This window comes from Schistocerca cancellata, chromosome 1 (assembly GCF_023864275.1).
Source record: "Schistocerca cancellata isolate TAMUIC-IGC-003103 chromosome 1, iqSchCanc2.1, whole genome shotgun sequence".
Classification (NCBI taxonomy): domain Eukaryota; kingdom Metazoa; phylum Arthropoda; class Insecta; order Orthoptera; family Acrididae; genus Schistocerca; species Schistocerca cancellata.
In genome coordinates, this window is record NC_064626.1 from 1,111,511,801 (window position 1) to 1,111,528,447 (window position 16,647).

The 16,647-nt window shown below is 41.3% G+C and overlaps 1 protein-coding gene across 1 annotated transcript in view; it reads right to left on the minus strand.

The window, feature by feature from the left end:
• Window positions 1-3,839: 3,839 nt before the first annotated feature.
• LOC126092121 (wiskott-Aldrich syndrome protein family member 2-like) overlaps window positions 3,840-16,647 on the minus strand; it is a 55,844-nt gene continuing 43,036 nt past the window's right edge. The window contains exon 5 of the mRNA XM_049907566.1: window positions 3,840-6,530. Coding sequence (XP_049763523.1) covers window positions 6,255-6,530 — 276 coding nt within the window. The 3' untranslated portion in view covers window positions 3,840-6,254. The remainder of the gene's footprint in view (window positions 6,531-16,647) is intronic.

The window sequence follows — 16,647 nt, forward strand, 5'->3', positions numbered from 1 at the left end:
GTCCGTTAGATTTGATAACTTCATCAGATTGATTGTGAAAAGACACATCACGTAAGCGAGCTAAGTTTACTATTTTATTTATTTTACAATATATTTATTTGTTATGTCATGAGCGCATATGCACTAGACCCACGTTTTAATAATATATGTCTAAAGTTTTACATATATTGTGTTTGGTCTTAATGGAACGGGAAAAGAAAGGATCTTTACTTGAGTCACATGTAAAATTTGTAGCTTTATTATTATTATTCAGTTGGGGTCCATTTTCTCTATTTGTAAGTAAGTTGTTGTGCACTTTGGTGGGGGAACGCGAGATCTCACTGGCCGCAACCAGACAGTCGCTCAGGCATTGTTGATGAGAAGGACATTCAGGAGTGGGTATCGGTGCAGAACAGTCAGCAGTGAACGCGCCAGGGAGCTGACAGTGCGGTTTGAGACTGGTAAAGTGTTCGTTTTCGGACAGCAAGCTGCCGCACGAATGCTGTAAAATTTACTCATACATTCTGATGTAGGTGGGAGTTTGATTCTGGGAGTTATCTGAAACTTTGACAGTTCGTTAGCATCAAGGGACGTGCATTATGGAACTTTAAATTTATTTATTTGCCAGATTGAAATTAATATTGAACAGATAACGTGAATCTACTCATACTTTGGCAAACTTTATTATGTTGATCGCCGTAGTGGCCAATAACAGTTATGAGCTGGCGATTATTTTGTGTCTGTTTCAAATGTGTGAGACTGTTCTTTTCAGTGACTAGTGATGATTCAGTGATACGTGGGGAATCTGCTGCCATTATAATGACACATTCACACAAGCTTTACTTCTTGTTAAATTTAGTTATTGTAGCAATAACATTTCTATGTTTTCCTTTGATGCGACTAACTAAATAAATTATCAGTTTGTTCAAAATAAATCTTGTGGTGTCATCTACATCATCTTATCAGTAGATAATAACCTTATTATTATTATTATATAATCCATTGCAACTTCTTTTTATGTAAAATTCGCAAAGTTAACAATGCTTAGACCGTTTGACCAAACAATCAGAGATTAAAAACGTTTCTCCACCTAAATTAGGTAACAGGCATAAAAGTAGACGTGTACGACTCGACTTATGGACCATATCGAGTCACAGTTCCAAATACAGCCGTGCATATTAATAATGTATTGGATTGGGCGCAAAACAGTATCCCAGATATGGTCGCAGTTGGTTGATCACGCCAGGGGATAATCAGCGACAAAAGATGGTGAAATCGCACCATCTGTGCACATCGTCTGCTGGGGGTTGGACTGCTAGTAAAAATCCCGTGTGTCGAGAGCAGCTATCCAGAAATCACAACCATCTCAGATTTCAATGGGCTCGTGAACGCCATCTACATCTACATGGATACTCTGCAAACCACACTTAAGTCCCTGGCAGAGGGTTCGTCGAACCACTTTCACAATCATTCTCAATTATTCCAATCTCCTACAGCGCGAGGAAAAAACGAACACCTTTATCTTTCCGTGCGAGCTCTGATTTCCCTTATTTTATTATTATGATCTTTCCTCCCTATGTAGGTCGAAGTCAGCAAAATATTTTCGCATTCGGAGGAGAAAGTTGGTGATTGAAATTTCGTGTGAATATTCCGCCGCAAAGAAAAACGCCTTTGTTTTAGTGGTGTCCATTCCAAAACCTGTATCATGTCAGTGACACTTTCTCGCCTATTTGGCGATAATACAAATCTTGCTGCTCTTCTATGAACTTTCTCGATGTACTCCGTTAATACTATCTTGTAAGGACCCCAGTCGGCGCAGGAGTACTCCAGAAGAGGACGAACAAGCGTAGTGTAGGCAGTCTCTTTAGTGGATCTCTTACATTTTCTAAGTGTTCTGCCAATAAAAGGCAGTCTTTGGTTTGCCTTCCCCATAAAGTTTCCTATGTGTTCTTTCCAAATTAAACTGTTCGTAATTGTAATTGCTAGGTATTTAGTCGAATTTACGACCCTTAGATTTGAGGGTTTTATCGTGTAACCGAAGTTTAACGGATTCCATTTAGCACTCATGTGGATAAACTCCCACTTCGAGTGATAAAAAATAGCGTTTCTGACAAATGCATCTTAAACTAGCCTACAATTGTGGCTGCGTACGTGTTAGGCACCACTTTTATTATTGTAATCTAGCACAACGTGTTGCTGAGCTGCATAATGTGCAAGCATCAATAGTGATACTGTAGTCTGAGGCGTGCATTCGACACAAGATGTGAAAGTAAGTGCTACGTGTCGCAATGTGAACAGCAACCACTATAGTAGAGAGAGTTTATAGCCCAAGGTTATGCTCTATCTCGAAAAACTGCACATGCATTGTCCCCGGGAAACGACTGGACAAACGAATAGAGAAATATGTAAAACTTCTTACTGATACTTACCACTGCGTTTCAGGACTGCATAACTACGTTCGCCCATCGACATGTGCGGATAGCGTTTTGGTTGGCGACTTGTTTGTGAAGGTCATCCGCCAAGCGATGTCGGTGTTTTAGGGACTTGCAAACAAACTAGGTGAGGAATTCCACAGGAACAAAAGCCCTTTGTGATTTCATGAGAGGATGCTTAGAGGCTCTGATTACAGAAGATGGTGGATTAAATCCGAACAAAATTCTCAAAGTCAGATGTCATCTAAACCTCCGCGATCATAATCCTACGTGAATTGTCATGCATCAGCGGTTAGAAGTGGAATGAAGTTCATTTTACTCACCTGTGTCCGTCCTGCTGTGTTTGCTCAATGCAGAATCTTTTTCCAAAACGTATTTACTTGAAAGCAAACAAAGGTATAAAAAGTGAGCTTTAACCTCAAGACGAGTGGTTACTGTGCCTGCAGCAACGTGCTCGTATGACAACGCGCTGCGAGCTGGCATGTGAGACAAGGAGTTGAGCTACAGCAGGATCGAATGTGTGGCGTAAATCGACCAATACTGCGTTATACCAGCCGAACAGGCTGTGTTTTAAGACCGTAGTCCACGCTAGTTTAGAATAAAGCTGGTCTGGTCCTCAAACAGGGTCTCAGAAAATACGGTAAGTAAACAGTTAAAATACGATAACACACGGAATAAAGTTTGAAATATTCAGACAGATGACGTACACGACTACCCACTCCTTTCCCTCTTAACTGATGACTGTAGGACAGGAAGGGCATATGGTCTCAGAATTAAACATTACGAAGTAAAATTAAAACAGTGGAAAGGGTACAACAAGATAAACATTAGATAAGAGACTTTTTCTTATGCGGTGTAAAACTGCTCAAGAACCAATATACACATACAACCAATACAATCATAACACATCTGGTATTTAACAACTGACATGCCACGACTGCAAAACAGCTTACATTGGACAGGAAAGTAGAAAGTTTAATACTAGATATTCACAACACAGAAGAGCAATAAAAAAACAACAGCTGTTATTCTTCGTTTGCTGAACATGTTATGGACATGAAATTCAACCAGACAGACATCAACACTGATATGAAAATTCTCATGCGCAGCAATAGCCTGCACAAAAACTAATAATTGTAGAAAGCTATCCAATACAAAAAGGCATAGTCAAAGGAAAACAAAAAATAAAGGAATACAGAGCTCTCTTCAACGGAACTCACCCTCTGCAACGGAACTCTCTCTCTCTTCAATGGAACTCTGTTCTCTGTCCTCAAGGAACAATCACACAACAATGAACCACACATAAACACCCACCCGCACGCTCTTTCTTTCTTTCTCTTTCTCTCTCTCTCTTCTCTCTCTCTCTCTCTTTCTCTCTCTCTCTCACTCTCTTTTTCACATACAATTAATTAATGTTGGGCCTAACAAAATATTCCCAGTCGTAAAATTTCGAGGTAAGTTACTGTTCTACAGTAAGTTCTACATGACTGCAGATGACAGACCGTAAAAGGAAAATAACTTTAATGCAAAACATAAAACACAGGAAAATCACCGCACGTGGTAACAAGGTATAAGTACAAAACTTTGTTTTTCAAATTTGTAAGTATTTTATTAAAAAACTCAAATTGTTTATGTGTAGAGGTACTAAAGATCATTTTCCTGTTGTTTAATAGAAATAAGAAAAAATCCCACTTAAGATGATGAAACTTCAGAGGAACACGTATGGGTTATAGAAGAAAGAAAAACGTGTTTTGCTCAAGGCGGACCTCTTCCAAAAAAAAAAAATTATTTGTAACCCAACACAGACAGAAGAGCTTCAACCTCAAGACGATTGGTTACAATTTGTGACATCTCGTTGTATCGTGAACTTTGATTTCGGGGGATGCCCTGAAGAGCAGATCTCGTTGTGCTTTATCTTAACAGTCGTCCATACTTTTTGGTACCTCCATCGGAGTCAGGCGTCATTTTGTAATTGTATTTGAGTTTTGGAGAACTTCGTTCACTGTTAATTTCTACTGTGATTTTTGACAGTCTTTAGAGCAAATGAATATTTGTTAATAGGAGCCTTGACCTAGATTCCACGATCCTTTGCATTGTCCTACAACTTTTCCATTGTTAGGCCACCCAATCATAATATGTATAACCTGATGAGCACCTAAGTTTGTTGTTCTCACTGTGGCACCGTTATCGTAGTGAACAGTGGCCAAACTCAACGAATGGTTATATTAAGAAGTCAGTGAAAAGAAAGAGTGCTGCACTTGCTCGTCTTGTATGATCAAAGGTTGAATTAACGGTCCTCATCTCTGATCCATCACTGGGGCGCAACTTTTAACTGAGTGCTGTCTAGCATTCCAGTAATAACTTTCTGGTATCCTGGCCCTTCTTTCACCTATTGGAAAGCCTATTTACCTTGATTAATCTGTGTGATTTTTAATTTTTTTCTGGTCTTTATGAAAATGTACATATCTGAATCTGCAATCTTATTTAAGCAGATTTCTGCTACCCCTTTCCGTCCTGTGATCGGGGAGACAACGTCGAATCACGCGTGTAGCAGGAGACGAATAGAATACTTTAGGCACGGGCAGGGTAAGGAGTTGGTAGTGGGTGCTTACTTACAAGTCTCACAGCTAGGAACGCAATTTCATCCTTTCACAATGTGTGTTTAGCACGACGTTCATTCTAAGTGGTAGTGAAGCAGGAAACGACATAGAGGAAAAAGGCATGGAGAGAAATAAGAACGTTGAGGTACATTATCATTTTTGATTTATTTACTCCTAATTTTACTGGCAATTAGTAATCTTTATAATCGTTGGAGAATAATGACATAGTACTGAGAATTTTCAGTTGCAGCTACACTTGCCTATTTTCCTCTAGCTGAAATTTGAACGAAATATTTTTAAAAGCTGATGAATGGAAATGTATGGGTGACAAATAGCACAAAAACTTTGTTACGCAATCTGAGTTATTATCGTGATTTGTCCGTGTCTGTTGGGATATGTCAATTCGCTGAATACAAAGCAAGTTTTGAGTTACCGAAATATGTTACGACTGCATTTTGGTGTTCTCGATGGATTTATACTCCGAAAAATATTGGAAAAATTAAATTTATGGGGTCAAAGAGTCAGAAAATTAAGATTGGGCACAAAAGCTATATATCGGTTTATTAAATCTACCATTCTAGCTCAAATAACAAGCTACCCTCGGGTACAAAAAAGTACGTTAATAACAGGAACTACATCATGATCATTTATATCTAGATCAAAAAAATGTAGGAAGGTATCCAATTTATACATAAGGCAATACGTTTACAGGACAAAGCACATACTAATTCTGTGCTATGTCCTGTTAACATATAACCTTTTGAATAAATTGGGTACTTTCCTATATTCCATAAAGCAGATGTAGTTCATTGATCTAGATACAAATGATCATGATAGGAGACATGTACTGTAATTAAAGTCTTTGATGCTTCAGGATGGTTTGTCATTTGACGGAAACTAACAGTTTTAGTATAGTGACATACAACTATTGTACCAAAAAAATTATTTTTTAGTAGTACCTAGAAGCTGTAAATCATCCAGCAGTCATAAAAGTAGCTGTCTATTCTAGTTACGTTTTCTAATCTCCTGTATTTTTTTCATATTATCGGAAATTAAAGTAACTGACGATGTCAAGACTTTGCTGAAACACGTTTGGTTAAGGTAAGTAACAGTTTTGAGTCAGTCAGGACTTGCATATACAACAGTGATGTTAGAAATTGGGAGAATCCTACACCTAAGGAGCATCCGACTTGTATCCCAAATTGTGCACGGTTGGGGTCGTTCCTCACGGAGCAGCTCGCGCCTAGACGTGGCGCGCGGCCACAACCATAGCGGCGAGAGCGGCGACGGCAGTGGCTATAGCAGAGGGCCGAGCTGTCTGCGGCGAAGCGGAGCTCACGTCCGACTCCTGGGGCTGGTAGCGCTGGTCAGGAAAATGCCGCTGCGGCGGAGGCGGGGGTGGCGGCGCCAGCAGCGGCAGGCGGGGCAGCGCCAGTGGGGGCGGGAGAACGAGGCGTGTTGCCGGGGGCGGCGGAGGTGGCGGCGGAGGCGGGCCGTGCATGTTGATGATCACGTCCACCTGCGACACAAGTAAAATACACTTGACATCTACATCTACATCTACATTTATACTCCGCAAGCCACCCAAAAGTGTGTGGCGGAGGCCACTTTACGTGCCACTGTCATTACCTCCCTTTTCTATTTCAGTCGGGTATGGTTCGCGGGAAGAACGACTGCCGGAAAGCCTCCGTGCGCGCTCGAATCTCTCTAATTTTACATTCGTGATCTCCTCAGGCGGTATAAGTAGGGGGAAGCAATATATTCGATACCTCATCCAGAAACGCACCCTCTCGAAACCTGGACAACAAGCTACACCGCGATGCAGAGCGCCTCTCTTGCAGAGTCTGCCACTTGAGTTTGCTAAGCATCTCCGTAACACTATCACGCTTACCAAATAACCCTGTGACGAAACGCGCCGCTCTTCTTTGGATCTTCTCTATCTCCTCAGTCAACCCGATCTGGTACGGATCCCACACTGATGAGCAATACTCAAGTATAGGTCGAACGAGTATTTTGTAAGCCGTCTCCTTTGATGATGGACTACATTTTCTAAGGACTCTCCCAATGAATCTCAACCTAGTACCCGCCTTACCAACAATAAATTTTGTATGATCATTCCACTTCAAATCGTTCCGCACGCATACTCCCAGATATTTTATAGCAGTAACTGCTACCAGTGTTTGTTCCGCTATCATATAATCATACAATAAAGGATCCTTCTTTCTATGTATTCGTAATACATTACATTTGTCTATGTTAAGGGTCAGTTGGCATTCCCTGCACCAAGTGCCTATCCGCTGCAGATCTTCCTGCATTTCGCTACAATTTTCTAATGCTGCAACTTCTCTGTATACTACAGCATCATCCGCGAAAAGCCGCATGGAACTTCCGACACTATCTACTAGGTCATTTATATATATTGTGAAAAGCAATGGTCCCATAACACTCCCCTGTGGCACGCCAGAGGTTACTTTAACGTCTGTAGACGTCTATCCATTGAGAACAACCTGCTGTGTTCTGTTTGCTAAAAACTCTTCAATCCGGCTACACAGCTGGTCTGATATTCCGTAGCTCTTACTTTGTTTATCAGGCGACAGTGAGGAAGTGTATCGAATGCCTTCCGGAAGTCAAGGAAAATAGCATCTACCTGGGAGCCTGTATCTAATATTTTCTGGGTCTGATGAACAAATAAAGCGAGTTGGATCTCACACTATCACTGTTTCCGGACCCATGTTGATTCCTACAGAGTAGATTCTGGGTTTCCAGAAACGACATAGACTCATGGGACAGCGATATCCACATATGCAGATGGCGTTAGTATCACGTACACAAGGTATAAAATGGCGATGGATTGGAGGAGCTTCATTCGTACTCAGATGATTCATGTGATAGGGTCGCAAGACGGGAAATAACAGACTTTAAACGAGGAATGGTAGTTGGAGCTAGACGCATGGGACATTCCATTTCAGAAACCGTTAGGAAATTCAATATTCGGAAATCCACATATCAAGAGTGTGCTGAGAGTACTAAATTTCAGGCATTACCTCTCAAAACGGGCAACGCAATCGTCGATGGCCTTCACTTAACGACTGAAAGCAGCGGCTTCTGCTTGGAGTTGATAGTGCTAGCAGACCAACGTATCTGTTAGGAAAGTGCGGCGAAACATGGCGTTAATGGGCTTTGGCAGTAGACGACTGACGCGAGGGCCTTTGCTAATAGCACGAAATAGCCTGCAGCGCCTTTCCTAGGCTCGTGACCATATCGGTTGGACCCTGCACCACTGGAAAACTGTGACCTGGTCAGATGAGTCCCGATTTAAGTTGGGAAGAACTAATGGTAGGGTTCGAGTGTGGTGCAGACTTCACGAAGCCGCAGCTCCAAGTTGTCAACAAAGCACTGTGCAAGCTCATGGTGGCCCCATAATGATGTGGGCTGTGTTCATATGGAATGGACGGGGTCCTCTGGCTCATCTCAACCGACCATTGATTGGAAATGGTTATTTTCGGCTGCTTGGAGTCCATTTGCAGTCGTTCAATGCCTTCTTGTTTCCAAACAAACAACGATGGTATTTTTATGGTTCAGATGCCTCTGAGCACTATGGGACTTAACATCAGAGGTCATCAGTCCGCTAGAACTTAGAACTGCTTAAACCTAACTAACCTAAAGACATCACACACATCCATGCCAGAGGCAGGATTCGAACCTGCGACCGTAGCAGTCGCGCGGTTCCGGACTGAACAGCCTAGAACCGCTCGGCCACCGCGGCCGGTGGAATTTTTGTGTATGAGATTGTGCATGTCAGAATATTCTGGACAATTTGAGCAAATAATTTGGTCCCCCAAATAGTCCGACACGAATCCCATCGAACATTTATGGGATATAATCGAGAGGTCCGTTTTTGCACAAGATCCTTCACCGGCAACGCTTTCGCAATTATGGACGGCTATAGAGGCAACGTGGCTCAGTATTTCTGCAGCGGACTTGTGCAGTCCATGTCACGTCGAGCCGCTGCACAACGGCGATCAAAAGGAGGTCTGACATGATATTAGAGGTATCCCAATACTTATGTAACAGTTTAAGTTAGTGTAACCATGAGCAGCTACTTCGACACTGGGCTATGAAACAAGAGTTTCAACTAAGTAAAAAATGAAAGTTAAGGGAATGTCCCGATGACGACGAAATATACAAGGAAACAATCATAAAAGTAGATTGAAAATGGATAGATTAGGAAATCAGCAATAGTCTTTCTAAATACACACATTATTTCCAACAGACATCTAACTGACTAAATTCCTGCAAATGACGGTCACTTTTGCCACAAAAAGCTCACAAACAACTTAAAAAGCATGCAGAGGATATAACCATTCGGAAATAAATTAAAATGTCATTTCGGATCATTGAGCCCATACGGTATTAGATACTATGCAGAAACTAGACATAATGAAATTAGAAAATACATAAATCAAAGTAAGCAGTTACCCTTCCTACTTTTCGTTTCTGTGTGAGAATACTTCTGCTGTTTTTCATTTTTTTCCTTCATGGGTTGGGCGGGGCTTTGAACTTTACTCATTACAAATTCTACTTCTATCGCTTAAAATCTACGCCACTTCGCTTCATTGAAGCTGATGATGAAGCAGTAATCATTCAATCGACGTTTATCACCACACCTTTCAAAGCCAGAGCCAGAAGAAGGTAGAAAGGAAGAACATAGAAGAAAATAGTAATTTTGAGTACAAAATTATGTTTATGGTGTGGTGCGTTAGTGGTAATTCACTTCAGAAATAATGTTTCCATTTTACAGAAAATCACCTTATTGTTTATTTGGTGTGGAATACATCTAAAAAAATTAGATATTCTACTTTTACCTGTAACATTTGCGTTAGTGGTAATTCACTTCAGGAATAATGTTTCCATTTTACAGAAAATCACCTTATTGTTTATTTGGTGTGGCATACATCTAAAAAAATTAGATACTCTACTTTTACCTGCAAAATTTATGTGTTATTGATGCTAGTTATTAGCACTTTCTGCGTAGCGCTTAAAAATGATTTCCTTGTGTTTCTATAATTGGTAAACAAATTACAAATGACATTTCTAATACAATTCATGATTGAATAAACTATTACTAAAAGAATAATTACGGCAGTTGCCTGGAATGATTTGTAAAAACCACGGAAAATTGAATCCTGGGTGGGTTGGCGGGACTTTGAACTCTACTCATTCCAAATGAAGCAGTAATCACTCAATCAACGTTTATCACCACGCCTTTCAAAGCGTATCATCCGTGTTAAGGTGATAACAAATTGTTTCAATTAGCATATTTTCATCAAGATCCTCACTACTTTTATGTAAATAAAGAGAAAACTCACAAAAATGAGGGTATTTCGACAAATCATGTGTGATAAAGCGTAGCAACGGTATGGAATAATTGATACAGCATAAATAAAATAATCAAATGCGAACACAGATAAATAAATTTTTCCGAACACTAATTATTCGTTTGACATAGCATAATTAACGATTATATGGAATGTGATGGCTACTAAAAATAATATATGTTACATATATTTACGAGGGTTATTTCAAAAGTCCTGCACACAGCGCATGTGCGGCCATTACGGTGGCGTAGTCAAGTTGCAGTTCATGTCAGCTGTGAACGAAACTTCAGGAATGACGGTGTACATGTGTTTGACGATTGGTGTTGCCGCGTCGTGAGTAATTCAGTTTTGAAAAAGAAACAGAAATCGAGTCAGGTCGGATCACATGTAGTGACCGGCATTCCTATATCAAAATCGGATCCCTGCGTGGAAACAACCCAAAGGAAATTTACAATGCTTTGAGAGAGGTGTGTAGGCATAGTGTAGTGGACTGTAGCACAGTATCACGATGATCTACTCGATTCCGTGAATTAGTGTAGTGGACTGTAGCACAGTATCACGATGATCTACTCGATTCCGTGAATTAGGTAGTGGACTGTAGCACAGTATCACGATGATCTACTCGATTCCGTGAAGGACGGGTAAGCATTGACGACAACCCAAGAAAAGGAGGACCATCAACGGCAACAGACTACACCTCTCATGTTATTGGTAAAGACGTTTCGAGAGAGGATCGAAGAAAAATATCTGAGGATATTACTTATGAGACTAGAATGTTTACAGATTCTTAAGTTAAAGACGAAACAGGTTGCTGTCAGATGGTTACCCATGACCTGAGTGAAGAGCAGAAAACATGTCGCAAAAGAATCGCAGAAGAGTTGCTTCAACGCTATCTAACATAAGGACAACTGTTTCTGAAGAGGAGCGTTGCACTTCATAAAATCTGGATACGAGAACTGAAGTCCCAGTCGTCACTCTCCACGTCCGAATAAATTCCCATCAATCAAAGGTGAAAATGATTATGATCTTTGCGTATGACACGAATGGAGACATAGCTATAAATGAGTACCCAAGAGGAGTTCTATAACAGGGGCGTACTACGAGCTATTTCTGTACAATGTTATGCAGCCGAAAAATTCGTCAACGAAGGTCTGACATGCTTGAAACTGGTGTCCTCATTGTGCAAGACCGCATATTGCCCTACCAGTGAGAGAAACGCTCAACAAGTGTGGATGGGAAGTACTTCCCAACCCACCATACAGTCTTGAAATGAGCCCACCAGACATTGATCTCCTTTCCAAATTGAAGGAATAACTCCGTGGAGATGGGTTTCAAACAATTGATGAAGCTTACAGTGAGATGACCCAAGTAATCAGGTAGCTCAGGAATGAAGGTGACTTTGTGGAATGCAAAAGCGGCCGAAACGTCGGGAAGCGGTCGTAAACAATAGCGGAGATCATACTGAAGGCCTGTAAAGGTATTTTGTAAGATACATTATTTTCTTCAATTCTCTCTTACAGTGTGGAGAACTTTTGAATTCACCGTCGCATGATGGTGTTACACTGTTGTCTAAGAGCTCCATACGACGTCTGGGTTTGAATTGGAGGTCCTCAAAAAGGCAGCACGTCTCCAGAGAGCGTCCCAACTATGCTCAGTGCAGTGTCCAGGTCACCACATCATACTTAGTATTGTATCCACGTGAAGATATTCCTCTACGGTTTAAGCCCTTTTTCGCCTTTCACTGTCGATCCCTAAAGACAGAGTGCCCCCCCCCCCCCCCCGGGCTCCGCTTCCTTCCCTTAAAAGACCACGGGGTACTCTTTGGAGCACACTCTGTTTATAATTGTTTACAACTGATGTGCCATGAGTTCATGTGGCTTACCATCGCTGGTGCAAGTAATGGAACTGACGGAACTGAAGTGGTGAGTACGTGGCAGTCGGTTGTATGGAACCAACGCAGTAAGGGGGCTTGACGTGGAGGCATGATAGAACGGCAGAAATGAGCTATCGTTTTTGGACGTGCCGATGTCCACACAGTGAACGAAGTTACCCGTTTTCCTGCTCTATCAACGTGAACTGTCCACCATGTCTACGAGGAATGTTATATTACTCGCAGCCATGTACCAAAGTGATGGTAAAAATATCCTAACCGACACGAGCCAAAGACGAGTGTCACGCCTTGAAAACAATTGGTTTCAAACCGGACGGAAATGATTGCTGTCAGTCAGTACTGCTCCACTTCAACCAGTTTCCGAGCGAATAATGCCAAGGAAAACTGTAAGCAATGGAAATTAAGAGTCGAGAACCTCGAAAAAGGTCTTGGCACCATATGAAGTTGCGAAACAAAGAAACTGGGAAGCATCTTCAAGAAAACAGTGCCTGTATTGTTAATAAGTACAATGCAATGTTCCTTCGGATATGCATTTGTATGTGAAGAAATATTGAATCGTACTTATATGACACAGGCACCGCTATTTCATAGTTATTCTCCAAGACCAGGTCCTCGACTCTCAATAAATATGTCCTCCCTGGACGGGAATGCACGTGATACGAGTGCAGGTTGTGACATACAGACAATATATGGAAGCTTGGATCTGGCCGTGATTCATGCAGGGATGGCCGAAGCGGTTAAAGCGACCGCTCGTGTAAAGTGGGAAATACGGGTTCGAGTTCCGCTGCGGCACAAATTTTCATTGTCGTCATTCCAATATACGGCCGATGGTGGTTCATATTTGCAATTGCGGATACATTTCGCGGACAGTATTTGATCGGCGGCGTGTAGTGTGGCCCAATGAGTTACGATTTCGCCTCTTTTCAAATAATGCCAGGCATCGAGCACAGATAGCTTAACTAAGCGATTAATCTCCAATTTGGAGGTTGTAGTTCAAGCAGAAGATTGTTCTGTGATGTATGGGGGGGGGGGTTTCGAACCATGAAATCATTATCATCGTCATCATCAACATCATCACCATCCTCAACATCTTCATCATCATCATCAAAGTTCTGCGCTAGGGCAGACCTTCACTTCTATTTCTCCACGCAATCCTGTCATTGGTACCCTCTTCATTTCCTCATAATTGTTTTCTATATTCCCCAGCATGTGGTACCCTCTGCAGCCCCTTCTTCTTCTTCTTCTTCTTCCATTCACCGTTCATTTCTCGGCACCCATCAGTAAACAATCTCTTCTCATCCAATGTTCAAGCCAATTGTGTTTCCTGTTCCTGATTAACTTGAAAATTTCTCTTCCAAATTTGTCTCTCTTTCCCACTCTCCTCAACGCCGCTTCATTTCGCATTTTGTCTACCCATTTTGTCCCTTCCTCCTTCTCAAATCCACATCCCAAGTGCTTATATTCTTCTTTCTTCCTCTTTCCTGAGCGTCCATGTCTCAGCTCCGTATAATTCCACACTCCAACTGAAGCACTTGGCCAGACTCTTCCTCAGGTCCCTCTCCATGCATCCATGTAGAAACCTCCTCTTCTCATTAAATTCCTCCTTGAAATTTGCTATACGTGTTTTCATCTTCTTATTACATCTCATGTCGTGCTAAATATGCTTCCCAGACATTTGAAAGCACTACCTTGTTCTCTGTCTTCCTATCCTAACTTTATACTTGTTCTTAATTTTCTAACATTTATCACCGTACATTTTGTTCTTTTCTTATTAATTCTCATTCCGAATTCTTCACTAGTCTTATTCAATTCTTTCGATCTCTGCCAACAATGCCTTATCATCTGCAAATCGAATACATTCTATCCTCCTACGACCAACCAGCATTTCACTATTTATCTTCAAACGCTTCTGAAGAATATATTCCAAATATATATTAAACATTATTGAGGAGAGACAGTAGACTTCTCTCACTGCTCTTCCAATTGTACCGTACACAGTCATCTCATTCCCAACTTTTACTCGAACGATGACCTGGGTTGACTCATTCAGATTACCGTGAAAGTGAACCACGATGTTTATTTTCTTGTGACCAAGTTGTAACACCATACTTCTAATACTCTACTGATTTATTCTGCATTTTGTTTCATTTAATGTTACATAACTGAGTATCTGTAAATGTGTTTGAATTGATAACACAAAATTGTGTACTCCTTTCTTTGTTTAAAACTTTGATGTCATGAATTGATTTTATGCAATGTAGTGTATCTGTCATTTAAATTCTTTGTCCCATTTGGACGGAGACAAAACTTACTGTATATATTCGGAATTTGTTTAAATAACTTTTTATAGGAATATCAATATGTGCAAAGGTTCTGCGTTATTTAAAATTTTTGTTTGCTGTTATGTAAACTGCTGATCCTCACTTAGGGCTCTTAGTTCTTTAGTATATAAAAGGTGTTGTGGTTCCCCTTGGGAACGGAACTGTGTAGCGCGCGCAAATTGTGGTTGGCCTAGGTAGAAAAGGTGGAACCAAGAGTCAGTCGGGGACGAGCTACCAAACTGTGCACTGCCATGTTAAAGTTGTATATTGTGCTAGTTCCGAGAGAGGCTTTTTCTGCCACTTTACAATGCCTCGTATGGATGGATAAATAGCTGGAACGATTCTGGAATTGGTATCCATCATCGCTACCAAGAAGGGAAAGAGTCCATTAGTTTTGTCTGCAAATCCGCGTACCAACATGCAGTTGCCACCACATTGCGCAATCACTGTAAAGGGGTACTATAATAATGAACAGTGAAGGATCAGCTTATTGGGTGATTTAGTGTGCACAAATATAAGGTAACTTATAACTGAATTTATGTACCTACCTTGATTTTTTCCCTATCACAACACCTCTCAGGTTCCTCTCCATCTGAACTATGATTACCGAAGTGTCCTACTTTGTGGAAAAAATTAAAGCCTCAAAGTTAGACAGTTAATTACATAATGTTGTTTGATCTTTTGTGAGAAGGGAATATTCAGATTTACTGTGGATTTAGTGAAATTGTGGGAGGCAGTAAATGTAGTTTTGTGAAGTTTCAAAGTCACCTATTTAATCATTTACTTGAAAGTAGAAGACTGTGGTAATAAAGACAATTTGCTGTTTCTTTTATAAATTAAAGTTCTTAAAATTGAGGCTTATAAAGTTTTGCTTGGTTAATGATCATAGTGCTACCGGTAGTAAATTTTAAAAGGTGAGTCAGTTTCTTGCAAATTCGTCAAAATTGTGTTTCACTGTAGTAACAGTGGAAAACTGCAATAGTAGAAAATTATATGTTCATGATTGCTAAGTGTTTGTCTCTCTTGTGTATTGGAAGGGTATATTAATAGTATAACAGGACCCACAGTTTGCCTATTGTGCTAATGCTAGGTAACAAGTAACGGGAAGACCACTATTTACGAAAACCATAATTTCATTATTCAAAAGATAGTGAGAAGCAACCTGTTAGTGGATTCCAATTAACGTTCATTTTAAATAGAAAAATATTTAACTTAGGGAGACTTAACCTATGTCCAATTAATGATTCTGAAGTGAATAGTAACAGTAACGTTATAAAGATCATTCAGTATGAATAACCACTGAAAGTAATAGTGGGTTTCGTTATTTGTTATATTTATGCAAATAGTTTGTGCTGCTCTGTTAGTTCTAACCTTGACATTAACATATGCAGGTGTCAGAGTTCATTGCACTCTCGTGTGGTAAAATATAGGTTGTGTTATCCGATAAAATTACTCATACCTACTTTCTTCAACAAGTACGTTAATCATTTTCTTGCCTAGTTAGGCTGGCAACCGTTTTCCTTATTATGTAACTCTTCAGGCTTTCCCGGCGATCTAATGACATCTTGGGTTGTCGGGTGTTCTGCCGGATATCAGCGTCGTACTTGCACGATATTTCGGTCACGTAGCTCGAGACCTTCATCAGGTGCGACCTGAGACTGCTCCTCGAGTGGACCTGGTCCGGTATTTATGCCTATGGCCTTCCCCCTCCACCAACGGCTGCAGGCGCTTCCTCTGTGGTCCGCGCCCATTCCCTGCGACCTGCTGGAGCGTTGCTGCTCCGTTTTCCGTCCGCTGCGGTTCTAGGTGTTCCCTCTGCAGTCCGCGCCCACCAAACCCGCTCCTGGGGGTTTCATCTGCGGTCTGGGGTACCAAGCGTTCCCCCTGCGGTGCGCGCCCGCTCACCACGACCTGTTGGAGCGTTGCCGCTCCGTTTTTCGTCCGCTGCGGCTCTGGATGTTCCCTCTGCGGTCCGCGCTCACCAGTCCCACTTCTGGGTGTTCCATCTTCGGTCTGGTGCGCCTGGCAGTCCGTCAGGGGCTCGTT